Source organism: Rhinatrema bivittatum, chromosome 3 (assembly GCF_901001135.1).
Source record: "Rhinatrema bivittatum chromosome 3, aRhiBiv1.1, whole genome shotgun sequence".
Classification (NCBI taxonomy): Eukaryota; Metazoa; Chordata; class Amphibia; order Gymnophiona; family Rhinatrematidae; genus Rhinatrema; species Rhinatrema bivittatum.
The window spans coordinates 104656318-104682064 of NC_042617.1; the positions used below are offsets into that span (position 1 = coordinate 104656318).

The 25747-nt window shown below is 44.7% G+C and overlaps 1 protein-coding gene across 1 annotated transcript in view; it reads right to left on the bottom strand.

Annotated features, from left to right (window-relative positions):
* Positions 1–25747, bottom strand: part of SEL1L2 (SEL1L2 adaptor subunit of ERAD E3 ligase) — a 217272-nt gene that overhangs the window by 87570 nt on the left and 103955 nt on the right. The window contains exons 9-10 of the mRNA XM_029596776.1: positions 23230–23298; positions 10498–10575 (exon numbers count right to left, since the gene is read on the bottom strand). Coding sequence (XP_029452636.1) covers positions 10498–10575; positions 23230–23298 — 147 coding nt within the window. The remainder of the gene's footprint in view (positions 1–10497; positions 10576–23229; positions 23299–25747) is intronic.

A 25747-nucleotide genomic window follows, 5' to 3' on the forward strand; every position in this document is an offset into this window, starting at 1 on the left:
TCCACGAAAGGACATTGCCTCCTATCCCATGACTTTTTAGTTTTCTTAAAAGCCTCTCATGAGGGACTTTGTCAAATGCCTTCTGAAAATCCAAATACAGTACATCTAGTGGTTCACCTTTATCCACATGTTTATTAACCCTTTCAAAAAACTGAATCAGATTTGTTAGGCAAGACTTCCCTTGGGTAAATCCATGTTGACTGTGTTCCATTAAACAATATCTTTCTATATGCTCTATGATTTTGATCTTGAGAATAGTTTCCACTATTTTTCCCGGCACTGAAGTCAGGCTCACTGGTCTATAGAGATGTGAATCGTGTGCCAGATCGTCTTAACGATCAGATTCGGCTGGGGGGGGGGGCGAATCTGATCGTTAAGATATGTGAATTGGAATTGTTTCCGATTCCAATTCACATCGCTAAATTTTTTTTTTAGGGAGGCCCGCGCCGCTAAAAAAAAAAAAAAACCACCCGACCCTTTAAATCGACCCCCCCCCTTAAAATCGTCCTAAATCGTTAGAGTGCACGATACAATACAAATGCCCCCGATTTATCGTCAGGGGCATTTGTATTGTATCGTTAAATAGGGCACGGGAATTATTTGGGGGAGGGCGGGAAAACCGGCACACCAAAACAACCCCTAAACCCACCCCGACCCTTTAAAACCAATTCCTTACCCTCCCCCACCCTCCCGAACCCCCCAAAATGTTAAGTTACCTGGTGGTCCAGTGGGGGGGGGGGGGTCCCGGCATGATCTCCCACTCTCGGGCCATTGGCGCCATTTTGGCTGCCACTAATTAAAATGGCGCCGATGGCCCGATAAAAAAAACAACCCACCCGACCTTTTAAATCAACCCCCCTTAGCCTCCCCCACCCTCCCGACCCAACCCATCGCTAATTTACTCATCAGCCCATAGGGTAAAGATGGCGCCAGCCATCCAGTGCTCCTACCATGTGACAGGGGACGGCCAATGGCACGGATACCCTGTCACATGGTAAGGGCAAAGGGGCATCGGCACCATTTTTTTTTTTTTTAGAATAGCTGATGCCTGGGAACGGAAAATCTTTCCCCGAGGCCCCCCTGGATCTCTCCTCTCCCCGAGGCCCCCCTGTATCTCTCCCCGAGGCCCCCCGAGGCCCCCCCTGGACCACCAGGTAACTTTAAAAGGTTTTGGGGGGGTCGGGAGGGGGGGTCGATTTAAAGGGTCGGGTGGGTTGTTTTTTTTTAGCGGCGCGGGCCTCCCTAAAAAAAAAAAAGTAGCGATGGGTCGGAGACCGTACCCCAGAAAAGTCGGATTTTTGGACATCTCCATAAAGCATGGGACAGAGAACAAGAGTCCGTGAAACATTTAGCACATTGACTCATCTCCCTCAAGTGGGCCCGGTAGAGGAGGTCAGGGGACAAATAAGCTCTCCACAAAACTTTGTATTGCATTTCCCGATAGTATGAGTTGCTCGTGACCCAGGAAATCTGCTTAAAGCTGGTTTAAATGGTCGCCAGGGAGACATTGAATACCCTGTCGCTGTTCTACCTCTCCATCAGTCGCCCATCCAGAGCCTTAAGGGCGAGTTTCTTCAAACCTCTGTAAGCTGCGGCCAATGGCAGTGGGGTAGTCTTTTCCAGCTGCAACAACCCATTCACCGCCTCAAAAACCATGGGTGCTTTGTACTCCGCCGATAAGGAGCCCACATAGTACTGCAATTGTAAATAAGGGAACACCTGTGTTGGCCATAAATTGTAGAGCACACAAAGTTTAGAAAATGGTAATAGAGCCCCTTCACCATCCAGAACTTGTCCTAGTTGGGTAATGCCTTTCTGTGCCCAGTACTGGAAGCCGGCGGATTGGGAACCCGGGGTGAAATGGGCATTGCCCTGTATGGGGAGTAAATAAGCGCATCGTGCGGGGATATGTAGATAGCTGCATAGCCTTTTTGACATGTTATGTCATAATAATTGAAAAATTAATAAAATATAAATTAAAAAAAAAATATATATATATATAAGATCCCTGTGGATCTTTCCATTCTTGTTGAATGGTGAGGGGCATCTTCTTATGTATCAGTATAGCTACCCCTGCCGATCTGGTGGTCGCAGAGGCATAGTGTACCATTCCCACCCACCCCTGGCACAGCTTCCTACGTTCTGGGTCTGAGAGATGCGTCGCTTGCAGAAAAGCTACATCCGTAAGTTTCCGCCTTAGGGCAGTGAAAGTCTTAGTGCGTTTGATCGGGGAATGTATCCCCCTCACATTCCAGGACACTATCCTAGTTTTTAGGTCCATCCCCGCTGCATCCTATGTGCTACAGAGAGAATCAAGAATGTTGTTTCAGAGCAAGGCAGCACTCTCCCAGCCGGAGCGCTGGCGCCCTTTTTAAATATTGGGGTTAAATTGGCCACCCTCCAGTCTTCAGGTACAATGGATGATTTTAATGATAGGTTACAAATTTTAACTAATAGATCAGAAATTTCATTTTTGAGTTCCTTCAGTACCCTAGAATGCATATCATCCGGTCCAGGTGATTTGCTACTCTTTAGTTTGTCAATCTGGCCTACTACATCTTCCAGGTGCACAGTGATTTAGTTCAGTTCGTCTGACTCATTGTCAAGACCAGCTTCATTCTCTCCTTTTTGGACGGTAAGGCCCTGGACTGGGCCTCCCCACTTTGGAAATGAGCCAATCTGGTCCTGCAGGATCTTCAAGCATTTCTTTCGCTGTTCCGGACCATCTTTGACGACCCAGAGGGCAGTCTCCAGTAGCACCTTGCTGCACTTGCGTCAAGGATCCCGTCCCTTAATGGACTATGTAATCCAGTTTCGTATTTTGGCGTCCGAACTTCATTGGGATGAGGGCTGTCTGCGCTCAATTTTCCTGGATGGTTTAACCCTGGATGGTTTACCCCCTCGGATAAAGGATGAATTGGAGGTCCACGAGCTGCCTTCTTCCTTGGACGCCCTGATGGACCTGGCTGGCCATATTGACCGCCGACCAGGTGAGGTCCCGGGAGTTATTGTCCTCTAGGAGACCTCCACCTACATTCTGGTCCTCTCATCGCTCTCATTCTGGTCCTCTCCCAAGCCAGTGCCTGCTGCCACCAGGGATACTCCGAAGGAACCCATGCAGTTGGGTCGTAGTCATTTGACTCCCGAGGAATGCCTCCGACATCGTCGTGCAGGACTCTGTTTGTACTACAGAGGAGTGGGGCATCTACTCGCCCATTGCTCGGTGCACCTGGGAAACTCCCGGGCCTAGGTCAACTCGGGGGACTTTCCCTAAGCCTAACTTCTCCCGCTCCCCCGCTTACACTACCAGTCGCCATTGTCGGTGAAAAGGGCGATTTCCACACTCTGGCTGTAGTCAACTCCGGCTCAGACAGTAACGTCATTCTCAAACGACTGGTCTAGCACCTGCAGATTCCCACCTGTCCCGGCCCAATGCCGCTTGTACTTTCTTCCATCTCGGGAGAGCCCCTGCTGAGGATGGTCACCCATACCACCGTACTGGTTACCTTGCGCACTGGCGCTCTTCATGAGGAAAACATCACCTTTCATATCCTGGACCGTGCCATCCACCCCATTGTCCTCGGCCTGCCCTGGCTCCAGAAACACTCCCCTCAGTTTGAGGGGGCATCCATGCAATTGTCACAGTGGGGACCCTCATACCACAACTCTTGGCTGAAGACACCGTCCACTCAGCGTTGTCTCTCCACCGCCCTGGCTCCTGCCGGTCTCCCAGACCACTACGCCTCCTATGTGGATGTCTTTTCAAAACAAGAGGTGGATATCCTACCACCTCATCATCCGTTCGACTGCACCATCAATCTCCTGCCCAATGCAGAACCTCCTCGTGGGCGCGTCTATCCTCTCTCACTTACAGAAACCAAAGCCATGTCTGACTACGTGCAGGAGAATTTGGCTAAAGGATTCATCTGCCGGTCTACATCCTCTGCTGGAGTGGGCTTCTTTTTCATGGGTAAAAAGGATGGGGCTCTATGACCCTGTATAGACTACAGGGGCCTAAATGCCATTACCCTAAAGATTCGCTATCCTTTGCTGCTCATCCTGAAGTTGTTCAATCGCTTGCAAGGAGCCAGAATTTTCTCGAAACTTGATCACCGTGGGGCCTACAACCTGATTCGTATCCGGGAGGGCGACGAGTGGTAGACAGCGTTCAATACTCGGGATGGGCACTATGAGTACCTTGTAATGCTGTTCGGCTTGTGTAATGCCCCCACCATTTTTCAAAACATGATGAACGAGATCTTTCGTGATCTGTTATACAGCTGTGTTGTTATCTACTTAGATGTTATATCCTTGTTTTCTCCAAGGATCTACAAACCCATTGCCAAGATGTCATGCAGTACTTCAGCATCTCTGAGACAACCATTTGTTTGCCAAGCTTGAAAAATGTTTCTTTGAGGTGGAGAGTTTACCATTCCTCGGCTACATCGTCTCCCGACATGGATTCCAGATGGACCCAGAAAAACTCAAAAGCATTCTGAACTGGCCTCAATTTGTCAGGCTGCGGGCCCTGCAGCGCCTCCTAGGTTTCGCTAATTATTACCAGACTTTTATTCATAATTACGCTGAACTAGTAGCTCCACTCACCACCCTGACCCGTAAGGCAGCGAACCCGAAACTGTGGCCCTCCACGGCTGTGCCAGCCTTCCAGCACCAAAAAGCTACCTTTCTTCAAGAACCTTGTCTCCGACATCCAAATCCTTCGCAGCCTTTTGTAATCGAAGTAGAAGCCTCTTCGGTGGGTGTAGGGGCAGTACTGAGCCAGCATTCTCCGACGTGCACTCTTCACCCATGCTCCTTCTACTCCAAACAATTTTCTCCTGCGGAACGCAACTATGGGATTGGTGACAAGGAGTTCCTAGCGGTAAAACTCGCTTTCTAGGAATGGCGGCCTTGGTTCGAAGGGGCACAACATCCCATCACCATATACACGGACCATAAAAACTTAGAGTACCTACACCAAGCTCAGAGACTGAATCTCCGTCAGGCACGCTGGGCCCTCTTCTTTGCCTGCTTCAATTTCTGTCTGCGCTACCGACCCGCTACCAAAAATCTTATGGTAGACACCCTCTCTCGTTCCTTTATCCCAGAGGATGTGGAACAGCCCCCTCGCCATATCATAGACCCAGCTCAGGTCATCCTCTCCGCGACCACCACCATTCCTTTGGGGAAGATGGTCGTCCCTCGCCGACTCCGGAACACAGTCCTGCAATGGACCCATGACGCCCGCACTGCGGGTCATCCTGGGAGAGCTCATACCCTGGCTTCTCTACCACGCTTCTTCTGGTGGCCCGGTCTGTGCCCCGCAAAAAGCTCTCACAGGCCGACCCTGGGGCCTACTACAACCCCTTCCAGCGCCCACGGAGACGTGGTCGCACATAGCCATGAATTTTGTGGTAGACCTTCCACCCTCTGATGGCAAAACAGTCATTTGGACGATAATGGACCGATTCTCCAAAATAGCACATTTTGTCGCCTTGCCCGCTCTTCCCTCCACTCCACAGTTGGTACAGCTTTTTGTCCAACATATCTTCTGCCTCCATGGCCTCCCCCGGCATTTAGTCTCAGACCGCGGGACGCAATTTACAACCAAGATTTGGAGCGCCCTGTGTAAAAAATTCAATATTTTGCTAGACTTCACTACGGCCTATCACCCACAAGCAAAAGGACAAGACAGAACGATTGGGCATCCCTCCTGCCCTGGGCAGAATTCGCTTTAAATTCTCATGTCTCCTCAGCCACTAAGACATCCCCTTTTCACCTTGTATATGGCCGACAGCCTCTTCCTCTGCTGCCAGTACCATTGACGGTACCATCTCCAGCGGCTCAGTTAAAAACTCAGGAGCTACACACCCTTTGGAAAGATACCCAACAGCTCCTACAAGAGGCCAGTCGCAGAGCCAAGAAGATGATGGATGCCCACCGAAGACCGGCGCCTCAGTTCAGGCCAGGTGAAAAGGTCTGGCTCAGCACTCAAAATATCTGCCTTAAACTCCCATCCATGCGCCTTGCTCCACGATATATTGGGCCATTCCCAGTCCTCCGACGTTTGGGACCTGTCACCTACCAGCTTCGCCTGCCCCCATCACTGCGGATTGTTGCGTCGGAGGTGGACCCTTGGACTGAGGTGGGGTTGACGCAACCCGTAGGCGAGGATCTACGGGTCCCCACCGTCAGCAGGTGGAGTGGGCTGAAGCTAGAGGCCACTGGAGCTTCACCTATACCAGCCCTCATTCTCCTCGGGTTGAACCTTTGGGTGCGGAGGCCAGCAGGACTTAGATGGGCCTCAAGGTTAGCTAAAGATGAAAGGTGATTCAGCCCAGAGACAGCAGTCAGTAGATGGCGTAGTCCTATCCTGGACTGGATTCGGTACTGGAACTCAGGCACCAAAGGAACAATGAGGAACTGGAGGTGCTCAAGCAAAAAAAGGTCTAAGCCTTGAAAGTCCTCGTCCAGAGGATAGGCAAGGTGGGGCGTCACTGACAAGCTAGGATCAGAGCCGGCGGCGAGTGGAAGTTCTGGCAAGCAATGTAGAACTCTGGACACAGGAAAGTCTGTAGCGTAGTCACTCAAAGCACAGAGAAGGCAGGCGTAGTCAATCAAGGCAGTGGTCAGGGCAAGGAGAAGGCAGGCGTAGTAAATCAAGGCAGTGGTCAGAGCACGGAGAAGGCAGGCGTGGTCAGGCGTAGCGGAGGTCTGAGGCTGGAGAGAAGCTGAAAAGTAGTCAGGCATAGCGGAGGTCTGGGGCTGGAGAGAAGCTGAAGAGTAGTCAGGTGTAGTGGAGGCCAAATCCAGAGAGTCAGTCCAACACATAGATGAAACAGGAACTAGGAGAACAGGAACCTGGAACCACAGGAAAACAGGAACACAACGATGAGATGATTCTAGGATCAGCAACGAGTACTTGGCGTACAAGGAGACCTGTTGCAAAAGCAATGCTATGGAGCGAGGCCTGAGCTTTTATATGCTGAAGAGTCTGACGTCAGCATCTGGGTCCGTGGCCAGGTTCCCACCGTGGGCCCTTTAAAAGAATCAGTGATGCGCGCGCGCCTAGGAAGGGGCACGGCGCTGATGGTGGTGTCTCTCCGCTGGCCACGCAGAGAGGTCCAACGAACAGGGACATCTTGGCTAGCAACACTGGGTAGGAGGGCAGGGCCAGAGGCACCGGAGGGAACCCGAGGTCGGAGCTGGTGGCCCACCACCACCAGCAAAGAGGAGCCAGGAGCTGGAGTCTGTCTGAAAAGGTGAGAGGGCCGCACTGCGGAGCTGCCGTGGGCGGTACGCATAACACAGATCCATAACTCCTTTCACGTCCCACTCCTGAAACCCTTGATGCTCTCCTGGCCCACCTGGAAACAACCTGAACCACGGCCAATAGCCTCTGACGACGATGCTACCTACCAAGTTCGTGATGTACTGGATATAAGGAAGTGAGGCCATAGATGGGAATATCTTCTCGCTTGGGAGGGTTTTGGCCCAGAGGAAAATTCCTGGGAACTCACCACCAACATCCTGGATAAAAATCTACTTCTACAATTCCACGCTTCTCATCCCAAGAAGCCAAAACCCCTGGAGAGGGGCCTAGAAGGGGGGGGGGTACTGTTATACTCATGGCCCGGGCCAAGCCCTGCTCCAGTGCCATTCCCCGAGGCCGGAGGGCCTCCTTTGCTGCTGGCGCAGGCCTGCTGGCATGCAGGATGCCACCAGTGCCACCCCCGGCCAACTTCCTACCTTAGGCGTGCGCTCGCCTTCGGCAAAGATTTAAAGGGCCCGTGGCATTAAGATGCCGCCAGCCCTCCCCGGTGACGTCAGGGCTCTGCCCTTTAAAAACCCTCTGCTGGCATCCCTCTGGAGACTTGGCAAGAAGTGCGCTCTGAGTGTGCTTTTTGGTGCTGTGCTTGTTCCTGCGTTCCTCTCTTCCAAGTTTCTGTTCTAGTTTCCCAAGTTCCTGTTCCCATCTTCTTAGTACTTGCTCCTGCCCTTCCGTCCTGTTCCAGCTCGTACTCCTTCTCCCTCGGACGGATCTTCCTGGCTTTGACTTCGGACCGGACCGCACGCCTCTTGCTCGCCGCCTGCCCTGGACTTCAGATCGGACCACACACCTTTTGCTCGCTGCCAGCCCAGGACTTCGGATCGTCACTCATTGGAGCCTCATCACAGGGGCCCACCCAAGTCCAGCCAGCCCCCTGAACCCAAGGGCTCAACCTGCGAGGAATGGGGTTGGTAGTGGTGAAGCATCAGCCAATCGGCCCCTGTCATCTGTCAGCCTCACCTCCTGATGTTGGGAACCTGTGGTTGGTCTTCCTCCCAGGTAGTGTCAATCCCAACTCAGGCCAAGGGTCCACAACCCACGTCGAGGTTCCAACAGGGATAAAATAGCATGAAGAATAGTATCAACACACCAAGGCACCATGAGAGGTGCAAAGTACCCCTTCAAAGCGGCAAGAATACCGAAAGGTGGAGAGTCAGGGGTATGACAACAAGATAAAGTGACAGCAAGACCCTCAAGGTGCAAATTCTGGGTATGGCAGCAAGACTCCTAAAGTATAAGATAAGGGTTATAACAGCAAGGTAAAAGGGCATGATAGATGTCTGTCTTCATTTGCAGTAATTGCCACTAGTCAGATTAGTACAGGAGAATGATCTGTCTTCAATATCATTTTTGTGACATAAGCTTTTAGAACATTCACTACTTGAAATTGATCTTGTTGCTGGATGGAATTTTGGATTTCTTGTGAAATTTGCTTTCCAATTGAAACTTTTGCCACAATCAAAACATGACAATGGTTTCTCATCAGTATGGCTTTCCTGGTAATTTGTGAGGTTTGCTTTATTAAGAAAGATTTTCCATATTCTATAGTTGAACATGTGGCTAAAGTATAGAATGAAGGAAAGGGTTAACTGTTAATTGGGTTAATTGCACAGAAAGGTAGTTACTACCTTAAGCAATTAAAAGACTAAACAAAACAAAATAAAATAAAAGTAAACTTGCTTGGCAACTGGATGGACCACATGGGTCTTTTTCTTTCATCGTTTACTGTGCTATGTGTTAGAACAAGAAAAGAGATGTGGTATGAGGAGAAACTTGTAATTTTTTCTTTTGTTCACATTTTATTTTGAGGACGAAGTACCCCAGCATAAACAAGAAAGAAGTAGAGTGGAAGAACTAGACTGAGATCTAAGCAGAATACAAGAAGAAGGCATCAAAACCCCAAAGGTGTAGCATCAGGAGCATGGTAGCTATGCATAATGGCACCATGACCCTCAAGGTGGTACATCTAGGGCATGGCAGCTAAGCAGTGACAGCAAGACCCCCAAGATGGTAAGTCTGGGGCATGGCAGCTAGGCAGAGCAGCAGCAAGACCCCTCATATGTAGAGTCTAGGGTATGGCAGCAAGGCTGAGTGGTAGAAAGACCCCCATGGTATATTATCAGGAACAGGGCAGCTTCACCTTGATTGGCCCACTGTCCTGTCCACTTGCATTCTTCTCCCTCCTTGGCTCTGTCCCAGCTTACTACTTCACTCAGGAATTTCTTGGTTGCTATACTTACTAGTCTCACTGTAGCACTTTTCAATGGGCAATAGACTTAAATAGAAAACATAAATTAATAAAAGTAAAATTTTTGTTTAATTCATGAGCACCCTTCATTAATTTCTGGGGTCCACAAATGAAATGATATTGGTCTCATTCATTGTGTTTTACCCATTTCTTTCAAATGAATGCAAATCCCTACCTTACATGGTGCTGGCACCTCTTCTCTTCATTCTGCACCCACACTGTTCAAACAGCTCATCAATGAACCATGTAGCTGGAGATAAAGAGGAGATGTTCTGGCTCCATTAAAGAGGAACATCTAAATCCACCTCCTTAAAGGTGCAGGGGCACATAGGCTGGCAGCTATTTTAATGCCATCAACCTGAGAACACCTATGCCTTTAAGGAGGTGGGCGCTCCACAGCTAGTTTTGCCTGTTGCCTCTTCTGTACCAGTTTCACATCTAGCCAGCACCACTGTTGCCCAACCCATTGGCTGATCAGTATTTCCTGTAATGTCTTACTACTTTATCATCGCTATTATAAGAACTGGCATAATCAAAAGATAAAGGATAGTACCTATGTAATCTGCTTATATATTTCTTATACAATAAGATTTATCTCTACTAGGTATTTGATTTTGACCCACTGCAGGAAAGATTCACAGACATTTTTTGAAAAGCATTCAAAATCCTAAATCAAAGTTTAACAAAAGCGTATATTCACTGATCTAATATTTGAAACTTTAAAAATGCTGTATATAAATTAAACAAGCTATACAGAAATGAACCCAGCTCATTCTGAAATAAAAAATGTACCATATTATAAAGCAAGTTTCATTCCAATGTGACAGGAGTACTTGTCATAAATATTTTCTTGGTATTAATTACCTAAACTTTAGAAACTAAACTTCTCTCATGTTATAATATATTTTTTTATTCCTACCCTGTCAGCTGCCATTGTGAAGTATCTAATGGCAGCAGAATTATTCTGTCGGACAACAGCATTTCCTTTTAAATGCATCTGTATAACATAAAAAGGACATATTATTGTAGTGGATTGAAGCAACACAACTCCTTGCATTAATATCAGTATATATCAACATATATTTCTCACTTTGTTGATAGTTTTATTAAGCCTCCTTTCTTTTTCTCTATAAGGAAACTATTTCTTTAATTTTAATATTTATTTTGAATAAAAGCTATGTACCTGGTCATGAGCTTTATATAGAGACATAGAATATGACAGTATATTAAATCCATAAGGCTCATCTGGCCTACCCAGCTCATTTCTTGCACTATACCAGAATTAGGCAATTCATGCTATTGAGTGCCACAAATAGGTATGGTTTTCAGGATATCCATGATGAATTTGAATGAGATATATTTACATGCACGGTCTCCATTATATGCAAATATATCTTATGCATATTCATTATAGATGTCCTGAAAACTAGACCATTTCTGGCACTCCAGGACTGGAGTTGCCTGCCCTAGTTGATCCATCACTTTTTCTTCACTCTTTTGCAAATAGAGATCTTCTGTGCTTATCCCAGGCTATCAGGAATGCTGTTATTGTTTCTCGACCACCACTTCCACTAGGAGACTGTTCCATGCATCCTACACTTTTTCTGTGAAAAAATATTTTCTAATGTTACTTCTTAGTCTTTAAACCTCATATTATGACCTGTTGTTCCAGAACGTCCTTTCTATTGAAAAATATTTGCTTCTTGTACACTATCGGGTGAATTTTAAATGGGCCATGTGAGTAAAAAACAGGGTTACGCGCGTGGCTGGACCTTGCGCATGCCATATGCATTTTCAAAGGGGCCTGGCCATGCACGTAACCCCCGTTACACACCGAAGTGCCGGGCCCAGAGCAAGGGGCAGTCCGGGGGGGGGGGGGGGTGGGGAGCGGTAGTCCAGGGGGGCATGGAGGGGAGGGGCTGGAGGTGGCCAGTATAGCAGCCATTTGCCGCTGTGCCGGGGAAGCGCGTGCCGGATGACTGCTGGCGTGTGCAAGTTGCTTCTGCTCCAGAGGAGTAGCAACTTACAAAATAATAAAAAACAAAAAGGTAAGGTAGGTTAGATTTAGGGGGTGGGGAGGAGAAGGGAAGGGGAAGGAAGGTTAGGCAGGGGGTTAGGGAAGTTCTCTCCCAGTCCGCTCCTTAATTGGACTGGACTGGATGGGAACTGGGAGAGGCCCAATCTCGTTGCCGTTCATACCTTTATAAAATTAAGTCCCCCTGCGCGCACCACCTGCACACGCACACATGGATTATAAAATCCGGCACGCATTTGTGTGCAGCTCCCAGATTTTATAACCTGCGTGTGCATGTTATAAAATCGGCAAGTCCATGTGTGCGCGCACATAGATGCGCACGCGCACCTTTTAAAATCTACCCCATTTAAATCTCAGATATTTGAATGACTATTGTATCACTCCTCTCTCTCCTGTTCTCTAAGGTATATAAAATTTGATTTTAAGTCTCATTTCATAAGGCTACTGGTGCAAACTTTGTACCATTTTGAGCTCACTTCTCTGGTTTGCCTGTACGCCATATCCTTTTGAAGGTACAGCCTTCAGAATTGGACACAATACTCTATGGGGCGGATTTTCAGAGCCCTGCTCGCCGGTGCGCCTATGTTCAATAGGCCTACCGGCGCACGCAGACCCCGGGACTTGCGAAAGTCCCGGGGTTTGGCGAGGGGGGCGTGTCGGGGGCGTGTCGGGGGCGTGTCCGATCCGCGCGGCGTTTTCGGGGCGGGACGTAGCGTTTCGGGGGCGGGCCTGGGGGCGTGGTTACGGTCCGGGGCGGTCTGGGGGCGTGGCTGCGCCCTCCAGACCTGCCCCCAGGTCGCGTCCCGGCGCGCTAGCGGCCCGCTGGCGCGCGGGGATTTACGTCTCCCTCTGGGAGGCGTAAATCCCCCGACAAAGGTAAGGGGGGGGGTTTAGACAGGGCCGGGCGGATGGGTTAGGTAGGGGAAGGGAGGGGAAGGTGAGGGGAGGGCAAAAGAAAGTTCCCTCCGAGGCCGCTCCGAAATCCGATTTCGGAGCGGCCTCGGAGGGAATGGAGGTAGGCTGCGCGACTCGGCGCACGCCGGCTATAAGGAATCGATAGCCTTGCGCGCGCCGATCCCGGATTTTAGCGGCTACGTGCGTATCTACTAAAATCCAGCGTACTTTTGTTGGCGCCTGATGCGCGAACAAAAGTACGCCAAATCGCGCTATTTGAAAATCTACCCCTATATGAGGTCTCACCAATGGCTTATACCAAAGCATTATCACTTCCTTTTTTCTACTGATGATATCTCTCTCTGTGTACCCTATAGTTTATCTGACTCTGTCCACTGTCTTGTCATATTGTTTTGCAACTTTGAGATCATCAAATATAATCAGGTCTCTGTCCTGTTTGGTACACATCAAAATCTCACCCCATTATGTACTGTGCCCTTGGATTTCTGTACTCCAAATGCATGACTTTACATTTTTTGTATTGAATCTTAGCTGCTAAATACTTAAACACATCTTGAGCTTCCTTAGATTACTCTTCATTTTTTCTATTCCATCTAGAGTGTCCACTATATTGCCTACCTTAATATCATCTGCAAAAAGACAGGTATTTCTTACTAACCCTTCTGTAATATCACGTATAAAATTACTGCACAGAACTGGCCCCAGGACCAATTCCTTAGGCACGCCACTTATTATCCCTCTTTTCTTGGCATGAACTCTCTTTACAGCTAACTTCTCTTGTTTATTGCTCAAACAGGTATTCCAATAAGTCAACCACTTTATAACTCTCCCCTAGGCTGCTCAGTTTATTTATGAGTCTCCTATGTTGGACAATGCCAAAAGTTTTAACGAAAATCCAAGTACACCACATGTAGCGCTCCCCCATGATCTAATAATTTTGATTAACCAAATCCAAGAAATTGTCAGATTTGGTTGATATAATCTAAATCTGGGAAATCTATGCTACCTTGGATTCTGCAACCCTCAAAGGTCATTTTATTTATTTATGTCTTAACCACACTTAAGATTTATTTATTTATTTATTTATCGAGTTTTATATACCATCGTTCGGTATAGCCAGGATGGTGTTAAAACAGGTTTCTGATCACAATCAATAGGTCTATAATTGCAGAAGTGATAAGGCAGAAGGAACTTTCAAAAATGTGAACATTTATCACTACCCATGAAAGAGAAAAATAATACAAAAGTAATCCTAAGAGTTTTCTCTCTTTTAACTGTTGCCTGACTTGTTGAAACATTTTGATTGTATTATTACTTGGATCTAAGGAGAAACCTTTCTAAAAGTGATCTTTTTTTTTATTAGTCAAAATTCCACTCTGAACATTATATTTTGTATGTCTTCTCTCTTAGTGACAGTGTTCCCTGTTTTCCACCATAGAAAAATGGATCCAGGGAACCATTTGGGATTTCTTCCTTTTTTCACTTCTGTTTATGAGTCTTTTAGCACAAATTTGCTCCTACCTGCAGATTTTTTTACAGTCTGCTAGACTGTAAAAAAAACAGCATTTCAAACAGATGTACTCCTGTAGCATTTTAGGGCAATTTTTTCCAGTAAAGTTTTGTGAAAAATTGCTGCATAATATCATGGGTCACTCCAGTGTGAAATATCATGAATAAAAAAACTCCTAGCACAATAATCACTCACTCTTAACCACACAAAAACTGAAATCCTACACATCTGCAACCATCCCCCCACATGGAACATCCAAGACTGACTGGTTTAAGGACACCCTTCATCCACACACCTCTCAATGAAATCTATCATCTAAAAGCACTCGACTACTCTTAATCCCTTCCATCAAACAGGCATATCTCACTTCAACGTGAGAACGTGCAATTTCAATAGCAGGCCCCGCTCTGTGGAACAAACTACCAACAAAACTCCGAACTGAACCCTCTCCACAGAACTTCAAGACAGCTCTAAAAACCTGGCTCTTCTGAAAAGCCTATCCCAACAACAATTAACCCACACTACTTAGATCCATCCCTACTCCCTCCAAGAGATCTCACAACGCACCAAGAGACCTCATAATATCTCAAACAAAAACATACTTCAACACAAACATTCAGCTAAGTTAAAGACAATGTTAAGAAATGTATTAACATTTGTTAATCAATGTTTATAATGTTACAGCTGTTAAATCAATACATAGTTGTGTTATTTATAACGTTACAATGTAAGATAATATGACCGCCGTCACATTATCACAAAAGTTATCAAGTAAACCGATGTGATACCCATGTTTAATGTCGGTATATAAAAATAAATAAATAAATAAATGTAAAAACTTTTGTAAATAAGCAGAGAAATTTCATGCTTATGCTGTGAAAATTAACTGCATTTGCGTTAAATAATATTTGGCAAGGACATGTTATTGTAATTTCAATTTATTGCACTAGTTAAAAAAACATGCATGGTATATGAGGTTACATAACTTAGGGCCTCATTTTCCAATATCGCATTGGTAACGCATTAAGGGGCGTTTCCCATGCAAATGAGGCTTTTTTTGTGCAGCGGGGAAACTTCGCGTACCGCGATGTTTTCGCGATTTGCGCAAATGTATTCGCGAATCGCGAAAACATCTTCGTGCGCGATAAAACAAACCAACAAATTATCGCGGTTCACGATGTTTCCGTACAGCCTCTTGAGAGAGAGAGAGAGAGAGAGAGAGAGAGAGAGAGAGAGAGAGAGCGCCTTGCTATAGTGTCTCTTCCCTACACAACTATTTGTATCCCTAAGAGAGGCCCACCTAGTAACTCGAGGTGGGGATTAGGTATGAGTGTAGGGGGTTGGGGGCCACTTTGACATTCAACGTGAGATGTACGAACAGAACAGTGGTCTCTTGTGAAGATTTGATGGCCTTCGGAGTAAGGAAACTCACTCCAAGATGAGATTTGGGCAATGTTCTCTCCACCTAGCTTGATGGACACTCTACCTGGGCAACAACAAGCTAGGGGTAGATTTTAAAAGGAGTGTGCGCGTGTCCATGTGCATGCGTTTCCCGGTGAGCGCACATAGATTTTATAACATGCGCGCGCTGGCAGGTCATCAGAACAGCACAAAATGGCGCTGTCCCGGCCTGCCCCACCCCTCCCCGCCCACCCCTTCGGAGAAACCCAGCACTTGTGTGTGTATCGGGCTTTATGCACGTGGCTGGGTCTGTTTTAAAATGCACGCAGCGCACATGGCTCAACCACATGCGTAAATCCCAATTTTTGCATGCACGGGCCTTTGAAAATTTGGCCTAAATTGTATTTACACATAAATGTGTGTGAGCAAAGATTCAAAACCATTTTATTTAGCTGTTTCAAAAAAACATTTTATTGAAACTATAACCGAGTCAGTATCATTGTTGCTGATTACCAAAACCATACTTTATTGTGGTTATTTTTCATTTTCCTCAATGAAAAACTTGCAGCCAACTACAATTTTGAAGAACCCTGAAGAAATTTTTTGTTATTGAAGGTTTTAGTTGTTTCTACTCACCCCTCTCCTAGACTGAGTGCTTGGAAGGATAAGGTGGTTACATTTAGGTTAATGAAGATGAAGAGATTCTGCTATCTTTTATGTTAGGAATAAACCCTGCACTAAATGAGAAAATATCTGTGTTTCATATCCTTTAACTAGCAACCTGTCAGTAATATTCCTTGACCATGTCTGGTGAGAAGAGGAAGGAGGATTTATAGAGATCAGGAGGTGATCCCATCACATTTGACATACAACATACATACAGTATTCATCATATACCTGTATTAGTAATGTGCATTTGTTTTTTGACAAATGTGTATTTTTGAAACAAGAAAGTCTATTTTTGGCTCGTTCTGAATAGAACAAACTGAAAATAGACTTGGCTGAAAATATCTAAAAAATTTTGGGTTCATTCAAAAACAAATTAAAAATTAAAAAATAATGAAAAGGGGACTCCCCAGGTCACCAACCACTTCCTCAGGTCCAGCGGATCTCCCTTAGCCTGTCTACTCAATCCACTCCTTCTGCAGCCTGAGCCTCCCCAAGCCTAGCCAGGGCCTCTCCAGGCTCCTCAGTACCCCCACCCCCTGCAAAGAAGTCAAAGCCAGGGCTGAAGCCTCCCCTGGCCCTTCAGATAAGGCAATTGCAGAAAGACTAAATTAATTCTTTGCTTCCGTGTTTACTAATGAGGATGTTGGAGAGATACCAGATCCGGAGATGGTTTTCAAGGGGTGATGAGTCAGACGAACTGAACGAAATCACTGTGAACCTGGAAGATGTAGTAGGCCAGATTGACAAACTAAAGAGTTGCAAATCTCCTGGACCAGATAGTATGCATCCTAGGGTACTGAAGGAACTAAAAAAAGAAATTTCTGATATATTAGTTAAAATTTGTAACCTATCATTAAAATCATCCATTGTACTTGAAGACTGGAGGGTGGCCAATATAACCCCAATATTTAAAAAAGGCTTCAGGGGCGATCCGGGTAACTATAGACCAGTGAGCCTGACTTCAGTGGCGGGAAAAATAGTGGAAACTATTCTCAAGATCAAAATCGTAGAGCATATAGAAAGACATGATTTAATGGAACACAGTCAACATGAATTTACCCAAGGGAAGTCTTGCCTAACAAACCTACTTCATTTTTTTGAAGAGGTTAATAAACATGTGGATAAAGGTGAACCGGTAGATGTAGTGTATTTGGATTTTCAGAAGGCGTTTGACAAAGTCCCTAATGAGAGGCTTCTACGAAAACTAAAAAGTCATGGGATAGGAGGCGATGTCCTTTCGTGGATTACAAACTGGTTAAAAGACAGGAAACAGAGAGTAGGATTAAATGGTCAATTTTCTCAGTGGAAAAGGGTAAAAAGTGGAGTGCCTCAGGGATCTGTCCTTGGACCGGTACTTTTCAATATATATATATAAATTATCTGGAAAGGAAAATGACGAGTGAGGTTATCAAATTTGCGGATGATATAAAACTATTCAGAGTAGTTAAATCACAAGCAGACTGATACATTACAGGAGGACCTTGCAAGACTGGAAGACTGGGCATCCAAATGGCAGATGAAATTTAATGTGGAAAAGTGCAAGGTGTTGCATATAGGGAAAAATAACCCTTGCTGTAGTTACACGATGTTAGGTTCCATATTAGGAGCTACCACCCAGGAAAAAGATCTAGGCATCATAGTGGATAATACTTTAAAATTGTCAGCTCAGGGTGCTGCAGCAGTCAAAAAAGCAAACAGAATGTTAGGAATTATTAGGAAGGGAATGGTTAATGAAACGGAAAATGCCATAATGCCTCCATATCGCTCTATGGTGAGACCGCACCTGGAATACTTTGTACAATTCTGATCGCCGCATCTCAAAAAAGATATAGTTGCGATGGAGAAGGTACAGAGAAGGGCAACCAAAATGATAAAGGGGATGGAACAGCTCCCCTATGAGAAAAAGCTGAAGAGGTTAGGGTTGTTCAGCTTGGAGAAGAGACGGCTGAGGGGGGATATGATAGAGGTCTTTAAGATCATGAGAGGTCTTGAAAGAGTAGATGTGACTCGGTTATTTACACTTTCGAATAATAGAAGGACTAGGGGGCATTCCATGAAGTTAGCAAGTAGCACATTTAAGACTAATTGGAGAAAATTATTTTTCACTCAACGCACAACAAAACTCTGGAATTTGTTGCCAGAGGATATGGTTAGTGCAGTTAGTGTAGCTGGGTTCAAAAAAGGTTTGGATAAGTTCTTGGAGGAAAAGTCCATTAACGGCTATTAATCAAGTTTACTTAGGGAATAGCCACTGCTATTAATTGCATCAGTAGCATGGAATCTTCTTAGTGTTTGGATAATTGCCAGGTTCTTGTGGCCTGGTTTGGCCTCTGTTGGAAACAGGATGTTGGGCTTGATGGACCCTTGGTCTGACTCAGCATGGCAATTTTTTATGTTCTTATGTACTTCTTCTATTGGAGCCTTAACCCTCCAAAGAGGCAGGAACAATCCCCATTGCCCTGCCCTGTCAGCTTGCTCTTTAAAAATGAGGCTAGCTGGCCCTGAGACTAGTGCCAAGTTTATGTCAACAAAATGGTAACAGGCTTGGGGTTACTCTGCATCATTTTGCTATAAGGCCATATGTTTGTATGGGTTGTACAGCTATACAATAAAATGGCACCAGTCCACCCTGAATCTGGCACAATTTTGTTGATGTTAACTTGGCATCAGTCTTAGAGATGGCCAGCAAGATTTTTAAAGAGAAAATGTCCTGCCAACAAGGCAGGAAATTCTGGGGATCGCTCTTGCCCCTTTGGAGGATGAAGATTCTCATGGAAGAGGTAACGGGAGTCAGGAGAAGCCATAGCCTGGCTTCAACGTCTTTATGAGGGACAGGGTGGGCTGGGAAGGCACTGGCTGGGCTTCAGCCAAGGTTAGGGAGGCTCCAGCCTCAGCCCTGGCCCCCTATTATTGACAGGGTTCAGAGGGGAGTAGAGGGGCCCAGAAGGCTCCCAGAACATGTGGAAGTGATAGGGGGTCTGGGGATGACTTGTTTGGGGGTTTGTTTATTTTTTAAAATTTATTTATTTACCATATTTCTAGCCTGCTGATAGTAACATTGTTATGCTCATTGGATTACAATAGAACATTAAAATGCAATTGTAATGCGTACATGACAAACCAAAAAGCAATGAGTGATTTCTTTAGTCCATGCTTTTTGTTTGCCAACCCAAAAGTAAAACATATAACAATTAAAATTATTCATAAACATTATACAAAGTGTTCATGGAAAAGCCTCAATAAATAATAAACTCTTTAGTTTCTTTCTAAAAATCAGTAAGAAGCTGAAGCTCGCCTGGTAACAAGTTCCACAGCCCTGGGTCAACAACAGACAAGGCTCGGTTATGAGTCACCTGTAAAAGGGCCTCTTTTTATTTATTTTTTTTAATTCTTTATTTATCAATTTTAAATTTTACAAAACCATAAATTTTGCAAATACAGAAAAACAGATAGAATGGAATAATAAAAGCACCATAATCATCCAACAATAAACTTTACAGGAAATAATATTACTATTCCATCGATCTTAAAATTTATAAATCAATATACAGTGTGTTTCCACAAATTCTTAGGATCCGATATTATGGAGAGTCAATAAGGAAACCAAAATTTCTTTAAGAAAAAGGTCGGCATCTAACAACCACTCTTACGTATTACTAGGGGTAGATGTGAGGGGGGTTTTTAACCAAGAAAATTACTTAATTGCTGAAAAGTGAAAAATATGTTGATCTCTACTCCTTTCTTTAAGATACATTTGCAAGGAAACTTTAATTTAAAGATATAACCCAAAGTAATAGCCTGTTGGCGAAGGGTTAAAAACTCCCTACACCTTCCCTGGGTAATAGGAGACAAATCAGGGAAGATTTTTACATTTTCGCAATGAAAAACAGTGGGAAATTTCCTGAAATATTTTTCATTATTAACTGAATGACCAGTAACGTGGCCCTATCTATTACTTCTGCTGCTGAATTTTCTAGAAATTCGGTTAAATTCCCTTGTATATTTACTCTGTTAGCTGTAGAAGTTGCTTTAGGTAAAAAGAAACATTTATTTATAGCAGGTAAATTTTCTTCTTCAAAACAAAGAACTTCCTTCAGAAACCTCTTCAAGGAGATATATGGATTTTCTCCCAAAACTCGAGGAAAATTTAATATCCTTATATTTAGATGTCTGGAGGCTTTTTCTAATGTTTCTATTCTTCTTGCAATAAATTGATTATCTTTTGCAACTGCAGCTTTAAACTTAACATTTTCTTGCTCTTTTTCTTCCAATTTCTCCACTTTCTTTGACACTAAATCAAGTTTCTGTTGAAATTCAAGCGAATTTTGGGTGCCTTGAGATGCCAACAATTCCACTTTTTCGCTTGCTTGATTTCTACAGTTGCTACTTCCACCATCAAGTCCTATAACGCAGCATTGGTCACAGTCTTGGGGCGTTCTGGGATTTTTAGGGGTATAACAACTTGGGGGGTTACCTGTGGTAGTGGCAGGAAAATATCCACAGGACTTACCCCAGCGACCCCTTCTCCCTGTCTGATTTCAGATATTCCCGCGGTGAGGCTCACTTCTCCCGGAGCAACTGAGCTGGTAGTCGGTGCTGAGAGCACTGCAGTCAACGTTGGCATCTCTGCCTGCGACCCGGAAGGAGTTCCTCCCTTCGACGCGCCGGGTTGAAACAGCTGCCCCGTTCCCTGTTTCGGTGCTGTCCTTAGTTCGGGACTCAGGCTAGTCTCCTCCAGAGCAGATTCTTCTCTCTGCCGGAACTGCTCCAAGGGCTCCTCGACTCCTGGAAGAGCTGTGGTAGAGGAGGTAAGGAACTGGGTAATCTCCTGATAAGCTACCGAAGTTGGTGGGGGAGTCGAGGGGTACACCCTGACTTTCCCCTTCCTCTTAGGTGGCATATTAAAGAGGTTTAAGGCAATTTTTCAGAGAGAAAATAAAGAGCTACGCGGTGCCAGCTCCTATCGTGCCGCCATCTTGGATCTAAAAGGGCCTCTTTAACCCCAGGGATCTCCAGTAGGTTTAGATGTCCAGATCGTAAAGCTCACCTAGGCACATAGACAGTAACTAAATTACTTAAATACGAAGGGGCTGTAGCCAGTTGTGACTTAAAAATTAAAGTGATGATTTTAAGTTTAATTCTTTACTGAACTGGCAGTCAGTGAAGCTCCTTTAACATAGGGGTAATATGAGTTTTAGGGGCTTTAAAAATCACTCGCGTGGCTGAATTCTGTAAAAGTTGGCGGGAATGCGATAATCCCATAAATAGGGAATTGCAGCATATAATGTTTAATTTGGTTTGGCAAATGAACTGAACCAAAATGAACAATATCTAGCGCCCCTCTGCAAAATGTTATGCAATCTGACAGATTCTTACAAATTGTACGCTGATGACATTCAGTTTATTATTTATTATTCGTTCCTCATGGATTGATACACAGAATCATGTAAACATGGTTAGAGCAGTGGGTTATGAACCAGGAGACCAGGGTTCAAGTCCCGCTGTCGCACCTTGTGACCTTAGGCAAGTCACTTTACCCTCCTTTACCTCAGGTACAAAACTTAGATTGGGGATAGGGAAATATCTACAGTACCTGAATGTAAACCGATGTGATATCTCAGATCGAATGTCGGTATATATATATATATATATATATATATATATACAAATAAATAAATAAATAAAATCATGGCTGGAACACAATAAGTTGTGTCTAAATATGTCAAAAACTGAATTTTATCACTATCAAGCCCTTACTCTCCATTTTCAGAATCGACTAAATGCATAAACTCGTCCTCATTTGAAATAAACAATCAGGTTAAATAGGAGTCTTATTAGACAGTACTCTGTCTTTTAAGCCTCAAGTCAAACATGTACTCAGACAAGGTTTTTTAAGACTCCACATGCTTTCTGGACTCAAAAAACTTTTATTTCCTTCAGAATTCAGAATTGTTCTTCAGGCCTCTATTTTTCCAATAATTGATTATTGCAATACTCTCTATATTGGTTGCCCCTATTCTACTCTACGGCCCATCCAATTACTCTTAAATTCAGAAGCACGACTCATATCAGGAACAAAGCTTTCAGATCATATAACATCTACTCTGATTGATCTACAATGGTTATCCATTCCTGAAAGAATTAAATTTAAACTTGGTGTGACCATATACAAGCTCATCAATGACGATTCATGCCCTTGGGCAAGTGCATTATGGAAATTCTATCAACCATCCTGGTCCTAATGCTCCACACAGTGAGGCCTCCTAGAAGTTCCTTCACCAAAATTTGCATGCTTGCATGCTTACACATCACGTGTGATTGTTTGTTTTCTGTGGCAGGCCTGGAATTTTGGAACTCACTTCCCTTAGAAATTTGACAATGTGATTTCGTAAAAAATTTTAGAACTCTTTTAAAAACCTTTTGTTTAAACTTGTTTTTTTTTATTTTTTTATTCTGACCTTCATGTTTTAAGAATGTTTTTTTTATTATTTATTTTATGTTTGTACCTCTTTTATGCATGTATCTTTTGTAAATCGCCTAGACCTTCATTGTGATAGCAGATCCATAAATTTAATAAAATGTAAATGTAAATATATATATTATATAAACTAAAATACAAATAACCCACCTCCCCCCAAAAGAAAAAACAAACTATATGTTTTGTACACATCCCTAGTATACAGTATATGAAATAAAACACATTGGGGTAAATATTCAGCCACTAAGCAGCTAGTTAAGTTAGCCGGATACCCATATCCAGCTAACCTAACTGGGATATTCAGCGCTGCAGCTAACTCAGCCGCTCCCCGAAATGCCTACCTCCCACCCCAGGAACGCCCCCAACTCACCTGGCTAAATTCTAGCTGGATAATGATTTATTCTGCTAGAATTTAGCTGAGTAAGCATTTTAAAATGCGGCTAAGCCATTTATCAGATAACTTTACTGTTATCCGTCTAAACAGCTTTTCAATATGTACCCCAATATTATCTATAGTCATGTGTGCATTCACTGGAAACTCTGTTATGCCCAAGCTTTTGAAACAATGCCTTTTTTTCAAATTAATTATTAGAATAACAAAATGTATAAAATTCACTGAGTAAGAAAATTTATTTTTTTTTACCTTTCCCAGAAGGGCCAACGCATTTGGACTTCCACTGTTGGCTGCTTTTGTCAAATAGTAATATGCTTTCTATGGAAAAACAATAAACAAAAACAGAGTTGTTTATGGGAAATTACATTTACAAAAGTGCTCTTCAGCGTGATAGAACTATCTATAATATCAGCACAACTTGATTTATTTACATGAAAATATTCTATGCCTACAAATTCTTCAAAGCAGACTGAAAACAAACTTTTCTATCATTTTCTGGCTTTGCCAGAAATCAGGGAATATGACGTTTTCTTCCCAATATTTCCTTAGGGAGACAATATTTATTTATTTATTTAAGGTTTTTTTATACCGGCATTCATGAACTCGTTCACATCATGTCGGTTTACAGAAAACAGGGGTGCGGATAATACAACCAAAAAACATAAATAACGTGATGAAGAGAAGCAGTTACAATTAACAAGGGCTAATGAACTGGGAATGTAAGAAATAGAAAGAGATAGAGGAGAATAATTATATACAAAAGTTCAATATAAATATGGTGTCTCATATGTACAGTCTCTGAGTAGAGAGTTTGTTTATGGTGCATATTAGGTAGAGTTCGAGAAGGCTTGTCTGAAAAGCCATGTCTTGAGTCTTTTCCTAAAGGTTAGGAGACATGGTTCGTTTCTGAGTTCTGGAGGGATGGAGTTCCATAACTGTGGGCCTGCGGTGGAAAGGGCTCGGTCTCTTAAGGTGCTGTGATTAGTGGTTTTCGTGGGTGGAACAATGAGGCATCCTCTGTAGGCTTCCCTGGTCGGTCTTGTGGATTTGTGGAAGCGGGGAGGAATTTGTAGATATGGTGTTAACTCCCCTGGTCTATTCTCTGCACATCTCATTTTGATTCCAATAAATGTGAAGTGCCTCTCTGTAATCTTTTGATTGCTCCATGACTTCCATAATATACCTACTGCACTTGCTAATTAAATTTTCCTTTCAATTCTAGTTCCATTCCATCCTCAGTTAAAAAAAAAATAACAGAAGAAACTTGGTGCTGATCCATTTCAGAAAGGTATGATTCATGTTTTTAAATTTATTACTTATTTCTATTTGATAGTCCATATTTTTCTAGGAAAAGCACATTCATGTGGTGTTGGCTCTGCTATCTCTTGCTTTTCATCATGTATTCTCTAGTGGGCTTGATGGGTGAGTCACTGGGGAGGGAGATGGGGGAATGCACTGAGGTTGGGGCCAGAGGTGATAGTTCTGGGTAATAAGAAGTGACCTAGAACAGTGGTTCCCAACCCTATCCTGGGAGCCCTCCAGCCAGCTGGGTTTTCAGGATATCCACAATGAATATGCATGAGAGAAAATTTGCATGTTATGGAGGCAGTGCATGCAAATTTTCTCTCATGCATATTCATTGTGGATATCCTGAAAACCCGACTGGCTGGTGGGCCCCCAGGACAGGGTTGGGGACCACTGACCTAGAATATATGGCCCTGCCTTTCTCCTGGATCCATGATACCATTAACATAGTTGATTACAGAGCAGACATGAAAGTGTTACATTGGTGGCTCACAGAACACCCCCGTGAGCTGCCTCACTCACTTTCAACATTGTCAGATGCTCCTCCTTTTGGATTGCCACCTGTACCTGATAGGGATGTGCAGGGAAAAAAAATTTGTTTTTGTTTTTCGATTTGTTTTCGGGAGGATTTTTTTTCCCACAAATTTCAGTTCATGGATTGCTTGAATCCTTTCAATTGCATGAAAAAACCCCAAACAAATCAAGCAATTAAACCCCACACCAAAATGGCCAAAACCCAAAAATGAGCCCTCCCTCCCGGAAAATGCCAGGGCCGAGATACCTTTGGCCCACACTTACCTGGTCTATGGAGGATCCGTTGTTTCGGACTAAGCCAAAGCCTCGGACTTGTGTAGGCCGAGGTTTCAGCCTAACCCTAGGCTTGATGCTGGGGCCTCGACTTAGACTACTGCCCGGCCCGGCCCAGAGGCTGGGTCCCGACACTGTGGCCTCGGCCCATACCCAGGCCCAACAGGATGGATCGCAGAGTCAGAACTGGGTCCTGGCCGAGGCTGCAGCTTCGGGACCCAGGCTCTGGGCCAGGTTGTGGAGTTGGGCCTAGGTCAGGGACCCAGCCTAGGCTGAGGCCCCAACATTGGGATTCAGCCTTTGGGTTGGGTCGCAGCATTGGACCTGGAACCAAGCTGAGGCCTCAGCACTGAGACCCAGCCTCAGGTCGGGTTGCAGCATCAGGCCTGGGTCCGGGCTCCGGCCTAAGTCGAGGCCCCAGCTTCAGGACCTGGTCTCCAGGTCGAGTTGCAGCATTGGGCCTGGGTTTGGGCTGAGGCCCTGGCATTGGGACCCATCCTCTGGATCGGGTCAGGTCTCGGCATCAGGCCTGAGTTCGGGCCTAGGTCCAAGCCCCGGAATAGGCTGAGCCCCAGTGTCAGGACCCGTATTCTGGATTGGGTTACAGCATCAGGCCTGGGTCTAGTCCTAGGCCCTGGCATGGGGACCTGGTTTT